The sequence below is a fragment of the Phodopus roborovskii genome, unplaced genomic scaffold (genome assembly GCF_943737965.1).
Source record: "Phodopus roborovskii unplaced genomic scaffold, PHOROB, whole genome shotgun sequence".
NCBI classification, from domain to species: domain Eukaryota; kingdom Metazoa; phylum Chordata; class Mammalia; order Rodentia; family Cricetidae; genus Phodopus; species Phodopus roborovskii.
Genome location: NW_026126689.1, coordinates 6,719,298 through 6,741,431, shown reverse-complemented (window position 1 = coordinate 6,741,431; position 22,134 = coordinate 6,719,298). Strand labels below are relative to the sequence as shown.

The 22,134-nt window shown below is 40.3% G+C and overlaps 1 protein-coding gene across 11 annotated transcripts in view; it reads left to right on the top strand.

The window, feature by feature from the left end:
• Luc7l2 (LUC7 like 2, pre-mRNA splicing factor) overlaps positions 1-22,134 on the top strand; it is a 53,151-nt gene that overhangs the window by 19,359 nt on the left and 11,658 nt on the right. For all 11 annotated transcript variants that reach the window (XM_051174719.1, XM_051174725.1, XM_051174729.1 and 8 more), the window contains 5 exons: positions 6,991-7,089; positions 11,419-11,529; positions 12,719-12,862; positions 15,146-15,322; positions 16,070-16,161. In XM_051174719.1, coding sequence (XP_051030676.1) covers positions 6,991-7,089; positions 11,419-11,529; positions 12,719-12,862; positions 15,146-15,322; positions 16,070-16,161 — 623 coding nt within the window. The remainder of the gene's footprint in view (positions 1-6,990; positions 7,090-11,418; positions 11,530-12,718; positions 12,863-15,145; positions 15,323-16,069; positions 16,162-22,134) is intronic.

Here is a 22,134-nt window from a genome sequence, read left to right as displayed (position 1 = left end):
AGTTTGACACAGCTTGAGGTCATTGGAAGAGGAGAAAGTCTCACTTGAGGAAAGGCCTCTATAAACAAGATAGGACTCTAGGCAAGTGTAGGGCACTGATTGATTGTGGATTGTGCCATCCCTGGGCTGGTGGTCCTGGATTCTATGTAAAAGCAGGCTGAGCAAGTCATGAGGAGCAAGCCAGTAAAATAGCACTTCTCTATGACCTCTGTGACAGTTCCTGCGTCCAGGATCCTGCCCTTGAGTTCCTGCCTCGTTGTTGTTGAGGGTGAACTCTTAAATGGGAATGTGATCGAAGTGAATCCTGTCCTCCAAGTTGTTTTGGGCCATGGCTCTTCATCACAGCAATAGTAACCCTTAGATAATGGGGCTCATGCTTAGGTTCTTGTGCTTATAAAAGAAGCACTTTACCAACTGAAATTGCAGTCACCAAAATGGCTTTATTTAATGGATAAATTATGACTTCATAAATATACAAAACAAGAGCACCAGATTCATTGTTACTTCTTCCCTCCTTTTTTGAAATGGGAGATCATGTAACATTGCCTACTTTGAACTGGTTCTATAGCCATGGATGACCTTGAACTTCAGATCTTCCTGCCTTCACCCACCAAGTGCTGGGGTTACAGATTGTATCCTACCACACCTCCCTTTAAATTTTTATGTATATTAGATATATTTTATGTGTGAGTGCTTTGCCTGCATGCATGTACATTTGTGCACCTTGTGTGAGTCTGGTGCCAGTGGAAGTCAGGAAAAGGAACTGGAGTTTCAGGTAGTTGTAGGCCACCATACCTAATGTGGGTGTGCTCTTAACCACTGAACCATCTATCCAGCCACACACACCCTTTTAAACATTCTTGAATGTCCTAAGCCTGAAAAAATTTAAATTCATCGTTGTGTGTGTTTGCTTGATATATGTGTTTATGTCACTGCAGATGTATAGAGATCAGAGAACAATTTGCAGGAGTCAGTTTTTTCTTCTACCACATCTATTACAGTTAGGAGCTGCCTTCCATTGTGGGTGCTAGGAATCTAACTTGGGTACTCTGGAAGAGCAACCAGTGTTCTTAATCACTTGGCTATCTCTCCAGGTTTTATTGCCCTACAAAACAGGTTTTGGTTTTTCAAGACAAGGTTTCTTGCCTTGGCAGTCCTCAAACTGGCTCTGTAGACTAGGTTGGTCTTGAACTCACAGAGAATTAAGGTGAAAATATTTTAAGTAGTAGTGATATTGAATGTCATATTAGGCTTTCTCTCCTCCCCCCACCCCCCACCCCTTGGGTTTTTGAGACTTTTTTTTCTGTGTGGCTTTGGAACCTGTCCTGGAACATGCTCTGTGGACCAGGCAGGCTGGCCTCAAACTCACAGAGATCCGCCTGCCTCTGCCTCCCTAGTGCTGGGATTAAAGGCGTGCAGCACCACTTCTGGCCTGGCTTGGTTGCTGGGAATGAAACTCAGGTCCTCTGGAAGAGCAGCCAGTGCTCTTAACCTCTGAGCCATCTCTCCAGCCCTTAAAGTTTGAGTTTTGAAGCAAGCATTGAATTTGGATGGCAAGTCATTTTTCCAAATATAACAAAGGAAGGGACTGAAGGTTCAAAAGTCAAGGGGCAAGATGCTTGTGGTCCCTGCCTTAGGAAATAGTGTTGGGTAACAGAGTGGTGGGTGGAGCTATGCTTGCTTACCCTACAGAATGTTTTCTGTGTTTTGTCCGCTTTACACTGTCTTGCCACTGTTACTTACTTTTAGATTGTTATGTTCGTACTTTACTTAAACTATTATTACTCACATTTTAGTGTCTTTTATTCTTCCTTTTGAGACTTAGAATAGTATAAAAAATAAACACAAGTAGAATTATTTTAAATTAATAAACATTATAAAGATTATCTAGGCAGTGGTGGCCCATGGCTTTAATTCCAGCACTTGGGTAGCGAGATAGAAGGATCTCCGTGAATTTGAGGCCAGCATGGTCTACAGAGCAAGTTCCAGGATAGCCAGTGCTGGCTACAAAGAGAAACCCTGTCGACACCCACCCCCAAAAAAACAAAGAAGCAGCAACAACACAACTAAGATATAGGTGTGTGCTTTCTCTTTTCTCTTGCACTCTGGGTGCCACGTCTATAATTTAGCTGTTTCTTTTTTAAACTTAATTTTGTTGTTATTTAGATTTTTTTTATTGTGTGTGAGAGGATTTTTTTGCATGACATACATGCCTGATGCTCAGTAAGCTGAGTTTCTATGTGGGCTCTCTCTTTCTCATTTATTGTTTCATTTGTTTTTACTTTTGGTATTTGGCATGTCAGTAAAATCCTTACATGTTTGAGTATATCTGTAGTTATAATTGTTTCTGTGCCTTGTTTGTAGCAGTGGTATATATATTCATTAGCATTACACTACTCTGAGTTTGAGGTCAGCCAGGGCTGCACAGAGAATCCTTATCTCTAAAAACTAAAAAATAAACAAGAAAAATCACACCAAAGAGTTCAAATAATCTCATAACGATGTCCCTAACACCCTACCCCACCCCTTCTTTACTGACCAGTCTTCACTCAGCCATTGCCTGCCTTAAAGTGGTACAGCCAGGCTGGGCCATTATATCACGAGTTGAGTAATGTGTCTATATCATATTCATAAAGAAAATATTATATTAATATGTCTTTTTGCAACCTCTCTTTTCCCATTTGTCAAGGATGTGTGAAATTTGTGTTGGGTGTGTGCTTTTCCTGAAGCATTTGTTAATGGAGTATTTTGTTTTGATCTTCCCCCCCCCTACCCCCGCCCCCCAATAACTCTAGAGCCAGGCTGGCCTTAGAAGTAGGAGATCCACTTGCCTCTGCCTTCCAAATGCTTCAATTAAATGTGTGTGCCACCACACCGAGCAAGAGTGTAAGAGATAGTATCAACTTGTAGCCTGGGTTGACTTGACCTCTTTTATCTTCCTGTCTGATTCTCCTTAATACTGACTTTACAGGCTTTGGATCACTAGGCTTTGATTTCTTTTTTAATTTACTATTTCTAAGTTTTATGTATTTGGGTGTTTTGCCTACATACTTTCATGTATACGTGCATGATAAATGCTCTTGGAACCTAGAAGAGGGCATTGGGATACCCTGGAACTGGAGTTACATGCAGACTGCTGATAACCACCTTTTGTTTGGGTCCTGGGAATTGAACCTGGGTCCTAGAAGAACTGTCAGTTCTCTTAACCCCTGAGCTACCTCTCAAGCCCCAGATTATGGTTTTTAATGCTTATACAGACTGTTGATCTTCTATAGAGAGACACTTAAAATTTTGTTTTTCAAGGCAGGGTTTCTTTGCTTAGACCTGGTTGTCCTGGAACTTATGCTGTAAACCAGGCTGGTCTTGAATTCAGAGAGCCATGTTTGTCTCTGCCTCCCGAGTGCTGGGATTAAAGGAATACTACCATTTCTTTTCTTTTCTTTGGTCTTTCGAGACAGGGTTTCTCTGTGGTTTTAGAGTCTGTCCTGGAACTAGCTCTTGGAGACCAGGCTGGTCTCCATCTCACAGACATCTACGTGCCTCTGCCTCCAGAGTGCTGGGACTAAAGGCGTGCACCACCACCGCCCAGCTAAATAAAAATTTCTATTTTCTAAGCCAGAAAATGCTATTAAAGCTTACGTACATGTACTTTTTATGCATGTTTTATTCCTTAAGTTCTTGGAATTGCTTATTCAAACCAAGTTTATTAAGTAGTCATGGTTTGGGCAATATGAGTAGTGCAAAACATGGTCTCTAGAGAGTAAAATAGAAATACATCATTTTTCTTAGGAAGCTTATAGTCTCTTTGGAATTATAACATTGATTCTCAGAAATTAAAAAATTAAAATAACAGAAGCTATTCTGCTAAACAGAAAAAAAACTGTATAATATTGTAGAATTTTAAAAAGAGTTATTAGGATCAGAGATTTGGTCAGGCTTCTTGGAGAAGTGAGTTTGAAATGAGAAAATGTAGCGCTCAGTTCACAGAGATCCACCTGGTTGGGATGAAAGGCTTGTGCCACCACCACCTGTAACGAATACGGTTTTTCTGCCCGCTGCCACTAGTCTTGTCCCGCCGCCATGCCGCCAGCCCCAAATAATACACAGAGACTTTGTATTTGGTATTATACTGTTGGCCAGGTACTAGTTTCTTATTGGCTAGCTTTGTCTTAAGTATTAACCCATTTCTGCTGATCTATGTATTTCTCTTACCAGGGAGCCGGCGGCATCTGCCGGCGGCAGGCGGAAAAAACTACTCGTTACAAACACCCCTCCAGCTCTGTGTTTTGTGTTGCTGTTAGTCATTAAAGTTATTCTTGGAGTATAAAAAAGTGTAGAGTTCAATTCTTGCCACTTACAACTTGAATGTCTATTAATTACAATATGTGGAATAAATACGAGGGACATTTAAGGAAGAAGTAAATTTGTTAATTTTTAAAAGAAATTCTTCCTTATAATAGCCTTTTGAAATCAGCAAACCAACACTTTATTTATTTTTTCATTACTTATAAAGAGCAATACCACCAGCAGCACTCAGTGTTGGATCACTTGCTGTTTGTTGGAAGCGTTGGTGCTTTGTTACTGTGTGGTGTCAGGATGGGTTTTACCAGGAGCTCTGGAGAATTGACTCATATTCCTTGTGTTTCTACCGTGCTTTTTCCTCTTCTTACTAGTTATGAGACTAGGTTCATGGAAATTGTTAGCCATGTTTTGATTTCCCTTGGATTGATGTTTACAATGGCAGGTAGTTGTTGGTATTTCTTTTTGGGCTTGTTTGCTTTTTTTCATGCCATGCCTGATACCATATTAAAGCAGGTATTTAGTCATGGTGATGGAGAAAGAAAACAGATGGCTGGTTTCTAGAATTCAGACTATAAAACCTTTGTGTTGCTAAGTCACTGGAGAGATGAGGTTGACACTGAAGATACTGGGGTGGAGGTATACCTCGTAATTTAAAATAACATAAATAAAGTGGAAATCTCTTAAGACTAGTTTAGCTGCCTTGGGTTTTTGTTGTTTGTTTTAGACTGAGAACTAAACTCAGGACAGTGCATCTGTTAAGTGCTCTATCAGTGAGCTCAATTCCCAGTTCCAGAAGGCAGACATTAAAAACAAACCATGGTCTGGCAAAGGTGGCTATGAGTAAAAAGTACTTGCTATGCAAGCTTGGTAGCCAGACTTCCACCCTCAGGAGGGAGGAAACATTCCACATGGTTGTTCTTTGACCTCCATGGGTGTCCTGTGACACCCCTACCACACACATGCTTGCCATATAGCTTTATAAGCATATTCCTGGAACACTCTCTATAGACCAGGGTGGCCTCAAATTCACAGAGATCCACCTGACTCTGTCACCTGAGTGCTGGGATTAAAGGCGTGCACCACCACCACCCAGCACAAAGAAATAAATTTTTAAAAATTTACTTTAGAGCAAATCCTGACCTAAGAAGTAAGCACATTTTGAGAGATGAGTTTTGAGCGCATGAGAAGGCAGGCAGAAAAGAAAAATCAAGAAGTTAATTATCAGTCAAATAAAGAACTCATTAAAAACCAAAAATAGATTTGTTAAGAGATTCTAGAGCACCTGGCATTGGTGGCACACTCCTTTAATCTCAGTACTGGGAGGCAGAGGCAGGCGGGTCTCTGTGAGTTAGAGGTCAGCCTGGTCTACAGAGGGAGTTCATGACAGGCTCCAAAATTACAGTTTTACAATTAGTTGTAGATCACATAGATTTGCTATAATGCCATATATATATGGTGGTGGGGATCAGACACTGACTGATTCACTGGCTTCAAACTTGAATCTATCTCAGCATTTCAAGAAATGCTATAATTGCAGGAATGTTCCACTCTGAGATTGTAATACTACTACGATTCTGTCACCTCATTCCCTGTCTCTTTCTTTCCTCCTCCCTCACCCAATTTTTCCTGTCTGTCTTATCTACCAACCAACCAACCATCTATATATCTATCATCTATGTATGTATCTATCATCTATAGTCACCTTGTCATCTATCATCTATGTATATCATGTATTTATCACCTATCGATTATTTATCATCTAATCAGTTGGTGGTGAGATCCTCCAGCCTGAGTCTTTTACTTTTTATTTTTATTGTATATATATTGGTGTTTTGCCATGTGTGTTGGGTCCCCTGGAACTAAAATTACAGACATTTATGAGTTGCCATGTGGGTGCTGGGAATTGAGCCCAGGTCCTCTGGAAGAGCAGCCAGTGCTCTGAACCACTGAGCCATCTCTCCAGCCCCCGAGTCTTTAATTTTTAAAATTGACAACACTGTGTAGCCCACAAGGAGAAAGTCTAATGTATTTTGTGTGTGTTTGTCTGCAATGGTTTGTGCCCAAGAAGCCAGAAGAGGGCATCAAAACCCTTGGGATTGGAGTTGCAGGTGATTGTTAGCTGCCATGTAGACCCTGGGGAATGGAACCCAAGTCCTGAGGAAGAGCAGCCAGTGTTCTTAACCCCCCTGTGTCATCTCTAGAATTACAGATACTTTGCTTTCCACTCTTTAGGTCCAGTTTAAATGCATTCTCATGAGAAACTCTTTTTGAGGCTGGGGGCTGACTGACAGATGGCTCAGTGTCAATCTGGTTTCAGTCCCCATGATTGGTGGAAGGAGGGACTAATTCCCATGTGTTATTCTCTACCCTCTACATGTGCATCATGGCAAGTGTTTTTATTTTGGCCACCTCATTCCACAAAACATTTCATGTAGAACATTGGTAGTATTAATAATTTGTTAAGACTCATAACTGTTTTTCATACGTATTTCCTTGCCTCCCAGCTAAGGGATTGAACCTGGGACTTTTAGCATACCAGATAATACTCCCAGCTCTAATTGTCTGGTTTATCTTTTGATTAAATTAAAAAATGAACTCTATGACTTAAGATACACTCTGAAGAAAACTGTGAGTTTGATGAGTTTTATAATAAATGTTTTCAGCATAATGTCTTTCTTTCTTTCCTAGAGAATGGATCTTGGAGAATGCCTGAAAGTCCATGACCTGGCTTTAAGAGCAGACTATGAAATTGCATCCAAAGAACAGGACTTTTTCTTTGAACTTGATGTATGTGACTTTCCTTTTATTTTACATTTATCTCTTACAGTAAAAATAGTTTGTATATTGGTTAATGCATGGGGAAGATAGTATACACCCCCCCCACCCCCCAGTGTGTAGTACTAAGTATTATGAAAGCCAAGACCTTATGCATAGACAGCCTCCAACTTAGCCCTGACTCCCAATTTTCTTTATATAAGTGATTGGATATTTATGAAAATGTATAAAAGATTTGTTTTTGCTGTTTTGTTAAATTGAAAAAAGGTTTTTTTTTGAGACAGGGTCTCTCTGTTCCTTAGCTCTGACTGTTCTGGAACTCCAGACTGGTCTCAGATTTAGATCTAACTGCCTCTGCCTCCCAAGTGCTGGAATTATAAACACTATGCCTAGGTTAAAAAAAAGGTTCTGTTTAAAAAAAGTCAAGCTTATTTTTCCCACCAGAAGTAAAAATGAAAGTAGCCGTTTCAACAAATGTACACCACCAGTTTTTCTTTCATTTAAAGCTTTTATTAAAGACACAATCCACTGAATTTTCCCATTAATACTTTTACTGTATTGGTAATCACTAGCCAGACCTCTCCAGTTCTGGGATGAAATACACCGTATATCTTGGGACCATGTTTTTTAAATAATAAAAGAAAAGAAATAGAAGATACTGTTTAGGTGTCAGAGTTACAAATGTGATTTAATACTGTCCTTATATAGAAGAATTTCTTGTATGAAAATAGAGACACGTGAGGCGGAAGAAAGATGGCTCAGTGGTTAAGGGTACTTGTTTTTTCAGGGAACCACAGTTCAACTCCCATCACTCACATTTTGGCCCAACAAACATGATTCCAATTCTAAGAGATCTGGGTCCCTCTTGATGATGCTTGCAGGCCCCATGCATACACATGGTGCTCACAGTTACATGTAGGCAGAGGTTCATGTGAAATAAATAGGGCCGGTCAGTGGTGGCGCACGCCTTTAATCCCAGCACTCAGGGAGGCAGAGGCTGGTGGATCTGTGTGAGTTCAAGGCCAGCCTGGTCTACCAAGTGAGTTCCAGGACAGGCTACAAAGCCACACAGAGAAATCCTGTCTTGAAAAACAAAATAAATAAAAAATAAAAATAAAGAAAGTATACAAAATGTTTTAAAGAATATACCACCTGTCAAACCTTTTGCACTTTTATGAAATATACATAAGACATAATAATCAATAAAAGTCTTATGGTGGTTTTTATCATTGAAATTAGGAAATTTTACTTAGTTGAATATAGCAATAAATAGCTCCTGACTTCTGAATGTCTAAAAACTTTTGTTTATGTAAATAAAATTGTCTAAAATGTACAAAAGTACATTTGATACTGGTTGGGCATAAGATAAAAGTGAATGTTACCATTGAACATTGTGGTTGGGATTGAGGTTATTTTTGGTCTTTCTGCTCTGTGGTGTAAAGTAGCTGAGCCAAAAGGAATTCAATAGCTAATGCTTAAATGCTCTTCATAAAAGTATTGGCTTATATTTTTAATTAATACTTTGAGCTCTCCCCTTGTGGGCTACATAGTGTTGTTAAGATGTTTTAGTTACTGTTGATAAATAAAATGATGAGTGTGAGTAGAGTGTGAATTTGCTTTTTTTGCGAGTGAATGTTGTGATTGTATTTAAGGTCATGTGTATTGGCAGCTGTTTTCTGAGTTGGCTAAACTTGAGTGTTGTTGGTTTTCTTGGTGACTCATTAACTTTATGCAGATTATGAAAATTGGTCCTTTCACTCATGTATGCTCTAAAAATCCTATTTTATTTTTCTTTGGATGACTTTTTATCTTTAAATAGTATTTTTAGTTATACTGTCTAATTAGTGCTTTTAATACCTATTTTGTCAGCTTGAAAGATCTTTTCTGTTTTGACCAGAAAATAGTTCTCACCTGTGGTTTCTTCTATATATTTTTAATTTTATATTCATTTTATGTATATGAATGTTGTGCATATGTACATGTGTGTCTGTGTTTACCAGGTGTTACCTGGTATCCATGGAGAACCAGAAGACATCATCAGATTTTCTGGGATTGGAGTTATAGTTGTGAGCCACATGTGGATACTGGGAACCAAAGTCTTGTCTTCTACAAGAAAAGCAAGTGTTTTTAATTGCTGATCTATCTCTCCAGACCCATGAGCAATCTATTCATTTTGTTCAGTTAAATTCTTTATACATCTTGGATTTATTCTGCTGTAAGAAACAGGTAGCCAAAATACCTCCTCCATAGAACCAACTGTATTTCTTGATATTTCACTGTTATTTTCGCTACTTTAGGATATTATCTTTGACTTCACATAAGGAAATGAAAGCAGATTTGTGTTGTGATTTAAAAGGTAATAGTCACTCCGTGTTAACTTTGTGAGAATTCTTGGCTTATTTGGCCGGTTAAGTTCAGTCAGTGTGTGCAGGATGAATTTCTATTTTTAGCTGATAAACGTTATACTAGTAGCTTTTCTGTTGCTGTGATAAAAGTCATCATGATCAAGGTAACTTATTTGAATGTGAAGTTCCAAAGGAGTAAGAGTCCATCATCATAATGGTGGGGTGGGTGTGGGGTTGCAGGTGCTGAGTGGACTGGCAGCTGGTGCAGCCTGTGAGCTTACATCTTAAAAGGCAAGCAAGAAGCAAAGAGAACTAGAAATGGCTTTTGATACCTCAAAGCCTGACCCTAGCAGCAAGGCCACACTTTTTAAATTTATTTTTAGTTTATGTACATTGGTGTTTTGTTTACATATGTCTGTGTGAGTAGCGGGATCCCCTTGAACTGTAGTTACAGACAGCTGTGAGCTGCCATGGGGTGCTGGGGATTGAACCCCTGTCCTCTGGAAGAGCAGCCAGTGCTCTAACCGATGAGCCATCTCCAGTCCCAAAGGCACACTTCTTTTTGTTGTTTGTTTTTGCTTGCTTGGGTTTGTTTGTTCGGTTGGTTGGTTTTCAAGGCAACAGGGTTTCTCTGTGTAAAAATCCCTGGCTATCCTGGAACCCTGTAGACCACTGTAGACCAGGCTGACCTTGAACTCACGGAGATCTGCCTGCCTCTACCTCCCGAGTGCTGGGACTAAAGGCATGCAGCACCACCACCAGGCTGAGGCCATACTTCTTAACCCTGTCTCTGTGGGGTGAAAGACTGGGGGCATGGGGACAAAGTCTTCAGTGCTTGACTGTGTGGAATGTCTCATTCAGATCACTGCAGTTGGTCCTTTCCCCTTCCCCCCTTTGATTTTTGGAGAATCGAGTTTCTCTGTGTAGCCCTGGTTGTCTTGGAACTTACTCTGTAGACCAACCTGGACGTAAACTCAGAGATCCACCTGCCTTTGTCTCCCAAGTGCTGAGGGTTACGGGCGTGCACTACCATGCTTAGCTTTAAAGTTTACTTTTTAAGTGAATTATTATTTAGTTATAAGCATTACATATACCTCAAAATACAACTTTGTTAGACTTTTTTTTCTGTTAAATTTGTTAATGGCTTATTTCATCATTTTTTGTAAAACTTTGAAAACCACAGAATGCAAACAATTATCTAAATATTCAGAAACAACTCCTGTAGATATTATAATGGTCTTCCATATGTGGGCTGTGTTTGTGTCTATCTGTGGTCAAAGATTAGCTTTCAGGAATTGGTTTCTCCTATCATGTGCACCCTGGAGATGGAACTCAGGTCATGAGGCTTAGTTGCAGTTGAGTTATTCACACCCCAAAACTACTTGTCTTTGGTTGGGTATATTTTTGAGACATGGTCTTGGCTGTGTTGCTTTGGTTGACTTAACACATGCTATCTCACCCAAGCTGGTTTGAGCCTTCCAAGTGCAGAGATTACAGCGGGGCACTGCTATGTCATTACGGGGTGCTTGTTGTTTGGTTTTTGGTTTTCTCAGTGTAGCCCTGGCTGTCCTGCAACTGTAGACTAATCTGGCCTTGAACTCACAGAGATCCACCTGTCTGCCTCCACCTCCCCTAGCGCTGGGACTATAGGCATGTGCCACTACCCCCTGGCAATATGATAACATTTATAAGAACAAAGTTATTTTTCTTACAGTTTTGAGGGGTTTAAAGGTTCTTTTTCTGTGTTTTCTTTTACTTTTAGAATTACTTTAAACCTAGAACCTGACACATGCTAGGCAAATGTTCTGTCACGAACAATTTCTCAGCCTTGTGCTTTTCTTGTTTTAGGGGTGGGCCATGGAAGAGTAAGATTCAACTAGTGCTTCCTACGTAGAAGGAAAGCACTTCTGCATGTGGGCTGCACCCCTTACCCAAAACACAGTGTTCAGTAGAGATACTTTTGTGTAAGTAATCATTTTATGTTAACCTTTTCCAGGCCATGGATCATCTGCAGTCCTTCATTGCAGATTGTGATCGAAGGACAGAAGTGTCTAAGAAAAGATTAGCAGAGACTCAAGAAGAGATAAGTGCTGAGGTGGCAGCAAAGGTAACAATTAGTCATTTTATTAGTTCAAAGCATAGGGGTTTTGTTTGTTTTTGAGTTTGTTTTGTTTTTGTTGTTACTGCTTGAGATAGGGTCTGCCTTTATAGCTGTGGCTGTTCTGGAGCTCACTCTATAGACCAGACTATCTTCCAACTTACAGAGTCCTGCATGCTTCTACCTCTTCCTCCCAATTGCTGGGATTGTAAAGTATATTTTTAACGCATTTCATTCACTCCAATTTTTTTTTGGGGGGGGGTGTTTTTGAGACATGGTCTCAACTGTGTAGCCCCTGGCTGGCTTGGAACTATATAGGCCAGCCTGGTCGTGAACTCACAGAAGTGAATTTGCCTCTGCCTCTTGAGTGTTAGGATTAATGAGCTACCATGCCAGACTCATTCCAGCGTTTTGATTTTTCAATAATTAGACTGTTAACCTAAGTAGAGAATTCTGTGGAATTGTGTACCCAAATGTTAACTAATACAACCATGTAACATATTTTATTTAGAACTTGCCAGTGGTGTATGCATCGGCTACATATAGTATGTATAGTTCTTTGTTTTTTTTTTTTTTTTTTGTTTTTTTTTTTTTTTTTTTTTTTGGTTTTTTGAGATAGGGTTTCTCAGTGTATTCCCAGCTGTCCTGGAACTAGCTCAACCCTGTATACCAGGCAGGCCTTGACCTCAACAGAGAAAAACCCCTGCCTCTGTTTCCTGAGTGCAGGGATTTAAGGTGTGTGCCACCACCACCTGCCTTTTTTTTTTTTTTTAAATTAAGACTTATTTTTTATGTGCATGAGTATTTTGCTTCTGTGTATGTGTACACATGTGCATACTTGGTATCCATGCAGGCTAAGTGAGTGAATCAGAATCCCTGAAACTGGCGTTACGGTTGTGAACCACCTGATAGGGTTGCTGAGTACTGAAACTGGATCCTCTGTAAGTGTAGCAACTGCTCGTAACCACTGAACTATCTCTCCCGTCCCTGGCTCTCTTTTGATTTTGACAAACATAAGCTTGTGTAGCTGCCGCCACAGTTTAGGTGCTGAAATAGCAACATAAATCATTTTATCATTGGGGTCACCATAATAGGAGGTGATCTTAACTGTTACCTTTTCAGCCCTTCATGCTATTTTTCATTCATGATCTTCTTTTTTTTTTTTTTTTTTTTTTGTTTTTTGTTTTTGTTTTCCTAGGCAGAGCGTGTTCATGAGTTAAACGAAGAAATAGGTAAATTGTTGGCCAAAGTGGAACAACTAGGAGCTGAAGGAAACGTGGAAGAGTCTCAGAAAGTCATGGATGAAGTAGAAAAGGCACGGGCAAAGAAAAGAGAAGCAGAGGTAAAATTCCTGGCTTTCTTCTGTTTGGGGGCAAGGTCTTACTGTGAGACCAACAATCTTGGAAAGAGATAAGTTCTTAATAGTGGTAAGATGTTAGCGTCTGTACTTTTTGTAAAATAGACATTTAACTGGAAATTGTTCAAAATGTAATGAAAGGAAATTAACTCAATTTAGAAATAAGTAATAGATGTTACGATGTTGGGTTGTTTTAAAGTAGTTTTTGGAAAATTGGAGTCATAGCTATATTGAAACTTACACCTTCACAAATGTAATTTAACCAATTACCCACATAAAACAAACACAACCTATTTACACTGTGCCTGTCTACCCTTTTTTCTCAGCATTTTTACTTATCATAGCAGTACAAACTGCTATGACCTTGGACGCCTTCTCTCATTTTCAGTTTATGACACAATTCAAAAATCTAACAACATGTGAACAAAGTCTGTTTTGATTGGTATAGCCCTTGATATGTAGAAACTCAAGTATATTTGGTAGAGATTATGATGTAGTCTTTTGCTGTGGTGTCTTTTTGCCTCAACTGACGACATCTGGATTGTTTTCATGATGATCTCTTGTCTTTTTAGCTCTGGGCAGTATTCCTTTTTTCTTTCTTTACACCGACAATTCCAGCAGTTTGAGAGCTGGAATTGTAAGAATGATCATAGCTTTGTAGCCAACCTGTTTCATGCAAGTAATCAAGGCAAAAAGCTCAATCACTGAGCTTATTATCCTACCCCCCTTCCTTTTCTTTTTTTGAGACAGGGTTTTTCTGTGTAGCCCTGGTTGTTCTGTAACAACCAGGTCTCAAACTCAGAGATTTGCCTGCTTGTACCTCCCAAGCGCTGGGATTAAAGGTGTGTGCCACCACTGCCTGGTTTACCCCCATTAATTAAAAAGGCCCTTTTGAGAAGAATAGGGCCGTGGGGCTGCTCAGCTTAGCCTTGAGCTTGTGGTCCCCTTGTCCTGTGGCTTTGTAATTTCTGATGGTAGTAACAGTTTCCCACTGAAGTGTTTTCCTTTTTTGACTAGTACCTTATTTATATTATATTTTTGAAATTTCCCCTCTCCTTTAAGGGGGGGGGGGACAGGCTTTTTTATATGTATGGGTGTTTTGCCTAGACGTATATATCTCTACTTTGTACTTACCTTGTGCCCAGAGTCTGGAAGAAGGCAGACTTGGGCTTGGATTTATAATAATTGTAAGCTGTCATTTGTCCAATTCCTCTGGAAGAGTAAACACAGTGTGCTCTTAACCACTAAGCCATCTCTGCAGCCCCTTTATGTTTTTAAATTCATAGATTATAGTGTCCATTGATTTGAATGTGTGTGCATTCCATTGTCCACACTAGTGTGTTTATATAAATATATGCTCTCCCATGTGGGTCCACATTCATGCGTATACATGTGTGTGGAAAACAGAATATAGCCCTAGGAACTGTCTGTCTGCCTTTTTATTTTGAGACATAGTCTCTCAATGACCCAATTTGTCAATTAGGCAACTGTTAATTAGCCAGTCAGTCCCTGAGATCCATCCACTTGGCCTTAGTCTCCTGGTTGCTAAAATTACAACCACCCATCACCATGCCAGCCTTCTGAGGGGAGGACATGCCATGGCACTGGTGTGTCGATCAGCAGACAACTTGTAAGAGTTTTTTCTACCTTGGGTTTCCTTTTATAATGTGGGTCTTATGAATTGTACTTCTGTCATCAGGCTTGGCAAACAGTGTCTTTACCCACTAATCCATCTTTCCAGCTTTGGCTGTTTTGTTGTTGATTTTAACTTGGTTATGGGGATCAAGCTCAGAGCTTCAAGCTTGTAGGATAAGCACTTAGAATTGAGTTCTTCAGCCCCCCTTCTTTGATTTCTGTTTCAGGTCTTTTTTGAAGAACTTCTCTGTACATTCTATCCAGCTTTTTTTTTTTTTTTAAATCAGTGTCATCCTAGCTAAAGCTACCTAGAGTGTTGGAAAAAATTTTTTTAACTGCCTTAAACAAAAAAACATAATTAGTACAGGAAAGAAGATAGTGTATTGGCAAGTTTACCAGTGTGTATTGTTCCTTGATGAAAATGTTTGGGAAGTCATCAAGAGTCCCGATGCGGATTGACCTTTCTTTCCTTAGTTGTCTTGAGGACTGGGAGAGTAAAGGATAGGTGAAGTTTTGGCCTTCACCAGACCACTCTCTCAAAGAATTTATTAAAAAATATTCTATGCATATATAGTTTATTTTCTTACAGAATTTTTAAGGTCATTTGTGAGATCATTTTTTCCCTCACTTTAGGAAGTTTATCGCAATTCTATGCCGGCCTCCAGTTTCCAGCAGCAGAAACTTCGAGTCTGTGAAGTCTGCTCTGCATATCTAGGTCTTCACGATAATGACAGGCGGCTTGCTGACCATTTTGGGGGTAAACTGCACCTGGGATTTATTGAAATAAGAGAAAAACTCGAAGAATTAAAGGTACCTTGTGTAAATTAGTATTTCTCACCTTATCCTCGTTAACCTGGTTCTGTTACTCGGTTAGCATTTTTCTCTGGTTTTATTGGCAAGGTCTCACTATGTAACTGCTACTGGCTGCTCTCTTGTCTCAGCTCCCCTATTACTAGTGTAAGTACAGTATGACAGTTAGCTTTTGAATAGTGTGGTTCATTCCGATTCAGCAATATCAGACTGTTTAAAATGTGTGATAATGTTGAGAAACAGGAAAGGTCAGGAAACAGGATGTGATTTTTTTTTTTTTAAATGATTCTTTTATTTATTATGTAGTAGAAGTTCTGTTTGATTGTTTGCCTCCGTGCCAGAAGGCATCAGATCTTATTACAGATGTTTGTGAGCTACCATGTGGTTGTTGGGTGTTGAACTCAGAGCCTCTAGAAGAACAGTTAATGCTCTTAACCTCTGAGCTATTTCCCCAGCCTGTATTTTTTGGTTTTTGTTTTTTAATGTCATTAAGGAATGATGGGGGCAGGGCTGAAGCTACATGCTTGCCTGTCATGCTTGGAAAAAAATAAATCATAGTGAAACAAGAAGTTTACATGTTTTTCACAATTCGGGAAAGCCAACTTGAAATCTAATAATTGTACCTGACAAAAATTTAAATTATATTATTTTTACTATATGGGAAATCAAATACAGTTTAAGGTAAAGATAATTAAGGATTTGCCAAGTAAGTTTTCAACTGGTTTTTTAAATTATTTCATTTTAAAGAGAGTTGTGGCTGAGAAGCAGGAGAAAAGAAACCAGGAGCGTCTGAAACGAAGAGAGGAGAGGGAGAGAGAAGAGCGGGAGAAACTGAGGAGGTACGTACAGGGGCGGCGCCCGCGCTCGAGCTCAGCCTTCAGCCCAGGGAGACGTGTCTTCAAGATGCTATTAAACTGGTTCTGGGCATAGAGATTTTGAAATGTTTTCATTTCAAAAATGTTTCCATGCAAGCTGGGCATGTTGGCACTCAATCCCAGAGACCCACAAGGTGGAAGATAAAAACCAGTTCCCAAAAGTTGTTCTCTGATCTCTAAGAGCATATCATGCATATATAATGTAATACTGTGTGTGTGAGAGAGAGAGAGAGAGTGTGTGATTAAAAATACTAATTAGATATTAAGTTGCATGAAGATAGAATGAGACAGTCAGAGTTTCAGAGAAAGCTAATCAAAAGAGTTGTAGGGCTGGACTGTGTTGATGCATGCCTTTAATCCAAGCATTCAGGAAACAGGCAGGCAAATCTCTATGAATTTGAGGCCACCCTGGCCCACACAGTGTGTTTTAGGACAGCCAGGGCTACAGAGCTATAAAGAAAGACCCTGTCTTGGACCCTACCTTCCATCCCTCCCCTCCCCCCCCCCAAAAAAAAAGCAAGATCATTTTGATGGTAATAATGCAGATTCAATAGCTTTAAATCAGAAATGTTTCAAAAATTGCAGTTTCTGAATAGGGGAGTCTATGAGTAAATAATCCTTATCAATATTTCTAAAATCTAAAATGATTTAGAAGTCATAGTTTTTGAGTATTGTGTCTAGATTTCACATTTTCATGTTACGGGTGTTCAGCCTTTAACAGCTTGTAGGCAGTCTACTGAACTGATGTGACTTCTGTATAAAGATTGTGTGAAAGTGGGTAATGGCTGTCTCACGGCTTTATGTTGAATGAATTACAATAAAACCTCTTGCTACCCATTGGTATTTTCATTGGGTATTTCATTGTAGCTTAGCACAGAACTGTGTGTAACCTTTTCTCTCTTTGGTGGTCTTGGGCCTTGAGCTCAGGCTTGGTGAATGCTAGGCAAGCACTCTAATATGTCACCTTTTATACTTTTTGAGGAATTATTTGGGAGTTTTTGTTTTTATATTACGCTATTATTATTTCCTCAATTGTAGTCCTGGCTGGCCTGCCATTTGCTTTGTAGACCCAGACTGACCTCTTCCTCCCCTGTGCCCCCACACCCAGTTTTGCCATAAATTACAAAAATTCATTCACTTGACAAAGCAAATCTGCTTATATTAACTTATTAATTGGTAAATTTAGTATTCTTATATTTAGAGTGATTAAACATCCTTATAAATCATTGTTGCCCATTGGCAACATGTTTAAGCACTTTCAATGGACAGTCAGTCATGCCACAAAGAAATTTATCTCTTTTGATTCATAGTGTTTCCCTGACTGCATTTTTTTTTTTTTTTCCGACTTAATTCACTTTATTTTTCTTGTATAAAACCCTTCTGTGGTGGCAACAGCTGGAGCCTGGGTCCTCTGAACAGAGACTCTGGTTTGGGCTTTCACAAGATGGTCAGTGAATTCCTGATAAGGAGACTTGGTGAACACAGTCTCTTTCCAGAGGTCAGGGGTCAGGTAGCTGTAGGTCTTAGAGATGGCATCAAAGGTGGCCTTGACAAAGTTGCCCAGGGTGGCAGTGCAGCCCCTGGCTGATGTGTAGCAGTCATCAATACCGGCCATCATCAGTAGCTTCTTGGGCACAGGAGCAGAGACGATGCCAGTGCCTCTGGGGGCAGGGATGAGATGCACCAACACAGAGCCACAGTGGCTTGTCACTTTGCATGGAACAGTGTGGGGCTTGCCAATCCCCCAGGAGCTTCTCCTCACAGGGACAGTGGAAAGCTTGGCCAAGATGATGGCCCCTCCGATAGCTGTGGCTACCTCCTTGGAGCATTTAACACCAAGACCAACATGACCGTTGTAGTCCCCAATAGCGACAAAAGCCTTGAACCTGGTGTGCTGGCCAGCCCTTGTCTGTTTCTGTACTGGCATGATCCTTAGAACCTCATCCTTAAGAGATGCCCCCAAGAAAAAGTCAATAATCTTGGATTCCTTAATGGGCAGAGAGAAAAGGTAGATCTCCTCCAGGGACTTGATCTTCATGTCCTTAACCAGGCGGCCCAGCTTGGTGACAGGAACCCACTCCTTGTCTTCGGCTTCACTTCCATGAGCCCCACGGCCTCGACCACGACCGCGGCCCCTGAGACCGCTGCCGAAGCCTCCGCGGAAGCCGCCGCGGCCTCCTAATCCTGGGCCCCGGGGTCCCCGGGTCCTCTGGGCCCGCCCGCTGCACCGGCGTCATCTGCTATTTGGTGTTTTCCCGAAGTAGAGGAAGCCCCTGACTGCATTCTTACAGTCTGTCATCAACCCTCTATGTTATCACAGTCATCAAATATATCTTTGGGATTTAAAAACCTTCTTTAGAGATAATGTAAGTCTCTAAGATAATTATTGGTCGTGCTAACTCAAAAGCTCTGAGCATATTATTCTTAGTTTAGGTGACCTTTATTTGGTGTTACATAGCTCTGTGTGTGTGTGCGCGCATGCGTGTGCATACATGTACGTGCTGTAAGATGCAAGGGTGTGAGAGAATGCACTTGTTCACACATGGCAGGCACGTGTCTCACGCTGCTCAAGTGGAGGCCAGGACCCTGACCATGGGACTGAACTGAGGCCACCAGGCTTTCATGGCAAGGCCTTTTCACTGGCGGCAGTCTTTTTCATTTTAAGGACAAACAGTGCAGTCATCTGTTTTGAGAGATCTGCTTTCTTTCTCTTGGCCCCAATTCTCTTAACCTGTTTTTTTCATTGAATAAATTTTATTTCAGGACTTACCTTCTTTGTAGTGTATGCTGAGAGTGTGTGTCCCCTCCCACCCCAGTTTTTTCTTTTTGTGTGTGTGTTGGGGGTGGTGTCAGTATCTTTGTGTAAGTCAAAGGACGTTTTCTGGAATTGGTTCTTGTCTTTCACCTTATTAGGCAAGGTCTCTTGTTGCATCATCACCATCATTGTCGTCGCCGTCGCTGTTGTCATCATCAGGTCTCTGTGTATGCATAGCTAGCTGTCCTGAGCAGACTGGCCTTGAGCTCACAGAGATCCGCTTCTTCTTCTTTTTTTTTAATCTGCATGCATGAATGCCTGATTGAACACCAGAAGAGGGCACCAGATTTCATTATAGATGGTTGTGAGCTACCATGTGGTTGCTGGGAATTAAACTCAGGTCCTCTGGAAAAGCAGCCAGTGCTCTTAACCTCTAAGCCATCTCTCCAGCCAGCACCGACCTTGTACCCCCAACTCTTAGAATCATGTGTATCACCGTATGTAGCTTACTAGGCCAACTGCCTGAGTGCAGAGATTTCATGTAACTATGCTCAGTCCTAGGGTGTGTTTTAATAGAGATATTACTCAGTATTGCATTATTTAAAATAGTGTAGATAAGCCTTTTACATAGTGTTGGAATTCTCAATTTAAGATTTAAGTGAGATAGTCAAATGACCTCTCTTTTTATTTTTATTTGTGTTTTGAGGCAGGCAGGGTTTCTCTGTGTAGCCCTGGCTGTCCTGCACCTGCTCTGTAGAACAGGCTGGCTTCTAACTCACAGAGATCCACCTGCTTCTGCCTCCTAAGTGCTGGGATTACAGGCATGGGACACCACCGCCTACTACCTCACATTTTTTTAAATAGGACTATAATATTTGACATGGTGAGAAAGTCGATTACCTCTTACTCCTTTTGATTGCAAGTGTAACTCTTTCGGAGAAATTAGGTGGGCATGGTGATGCATTCCTATAATCCCAGCACATAGGATTCTGAAGCTAGAGGACCTGTAGCCTTGAGGCTAGCGTAGGCTATGTAGAGTTTGGAGCCAACCTACATAGTGAATCTTCATCCCCCAAAAACAATGCCAGGTTCATATTTATTATAACCTTAGCACTCAGTAGAATGAATACCTAGTTCAAAACCAACCTGGCCTGCTGTGTAAGACTGCCTCAAAAGTTGAAACAGTTTCTTCTTTTAAGTGCTATGAAATTGAGGAAGTACTATAAATATGTTCATAAGATAAGTTCATAAAATGGTATCAAATTATACAAGGTAGTTTTTAATTGCTCCTGATATAATCAACTAAGTTATTTCTATGTCAAGCTCTGTGTTAAGAAATTTGCCTTAGTTTATGTTTTTCTGGTGTTAGAAAATACTTGAGGGGGGAAAAATACTTGAGAAAGCAGTTTAAAAGAAGAAAGGTTTATTTTGACTCATGGAGTCGCAAGTTTCAGCACCTGGCTTCCTGGTTCCATTACTGTGGGCCTGTGGTTGAGGCAGAACAACATCATGGTGACTGAAAGATGCAAAGGGTCATGGTAGAGAAAGGCTGCTTTCTGCAAGGTTGGCAAGCGTGGTAAGTTGACAGGATACGTCTAGTCATAAGATGCTTCCTTCAAAGAACCTACTTCTTTGAAGTAGGTCTCGCTGTCTGATTTCTATAACCAGCAACACTACCATCAAGTTAAGGATCTGGTTTTAGGGCTGGAGAAATGAATGGCTAAGGGTGCTTGCTGCTCTTTCAGGAAACTGAGTTCAGTACCCAGTAGCTACATTGAGCGGTTCACAATTGCTTGTAACACCCAACTCCATGGGATCCAACACCAGGGTTCCACAGGTATCCACATGCATGGAGTATACATGCACACATTTTTTTTTTTTTTTAAAGTAGATTAATTTATCCATTGGTTGGGCAAGAGCCCTTATGATCCAATTAGCTCTGGATGATTAGATATACCAGTTGTTGTGACATTTCATACCTAATGACATTTATATTGCTATTCCTGTCTTAAAATTGATAGATTAAACTAAAGGAGGATATATACCGTTCCTCTGGTTGCACAGATAAATAGATAAAACCATAATTAATGCAGCCCAAAGCATACTGTAAAACATGCTTGCCATTATATACGTATATGTTTTTGCATATATGTATTTGTGTGAGTATATACATATATGTTGTACTAATCATGGAATTGTTTGTTTAGAGTCCTGGGAAATGTAGAGTTGTGTTACTTGGAGGTTAGAGAGATGGCTCACAGGTTAAGAACAGCACCTACATGGGATCTAGCCTATTTTAACCTCAAACATGTACATGGCTAACATACATATATTCAGACATACACACTTTAATAATTGACGGAAGATAATTGTAGTGGCATCTTGCCTTACCAGTGAACTTGTGTGGTGGCCACACCCTTTGAGCATGGTTTCAGGTAGCCCATTATAATGTAGGGGAGCACTGGCTCGAGCTCTCTGGTAGAGCATCTGAAGGGTAGCATCTTCTCTACCTTTTAATGGGTCACATCTGCATCAGAGGGTGTGGCCACCACCACAAGTTCACTGGCAAGGCAGGATGCCACTATAGATAATTGGAGAAAGTTGCCTTAGTGATTCAGAACATGCACTGCTCTTCCGTATGACCTGAGTACAGTTGCCAGCATACACATTGGGCAGGTTACAATTTCCTGTGACTCCAGCTCCAGGGCATCCAATGCTTCAAGCCTTATAATGAGTTGTGCACACACATGTTCACATGTACGCGTATACACGCACTAATTTCCTTCTTTAAAGAATATAATTCTTGTAGATGGACAAAGATACAAAGTTGAGTTCAGTTTTTCTGGTACTAAAGTATGAGGATGTAGGTTAAAAATAGACATTTTAGATCTTGAGACATTTTTCTTTGTTCCCAAGAGACAAAGCACAGTTTGAAACAGAACAAAATAGGTGTTTGTTTCTGTTGTTGTTTTTAGTCTAGGAAATGTTTTCTGGAGGATTGTTTTTGTAATGAGCACACAATTTCGGTCTTCAGAAGTATATTCTTTTCTAAGTCTGGTGTCTAGTTGAAGGAACTTCTGTGAAAAGGTGGAGAATTCTATAGAACTTTTAAACCCCTTTGGGGAGACTTCGACGCATAAGTATATGACTTGTTTTTGTAGAAGTAAGATGAAAGTCAGAAC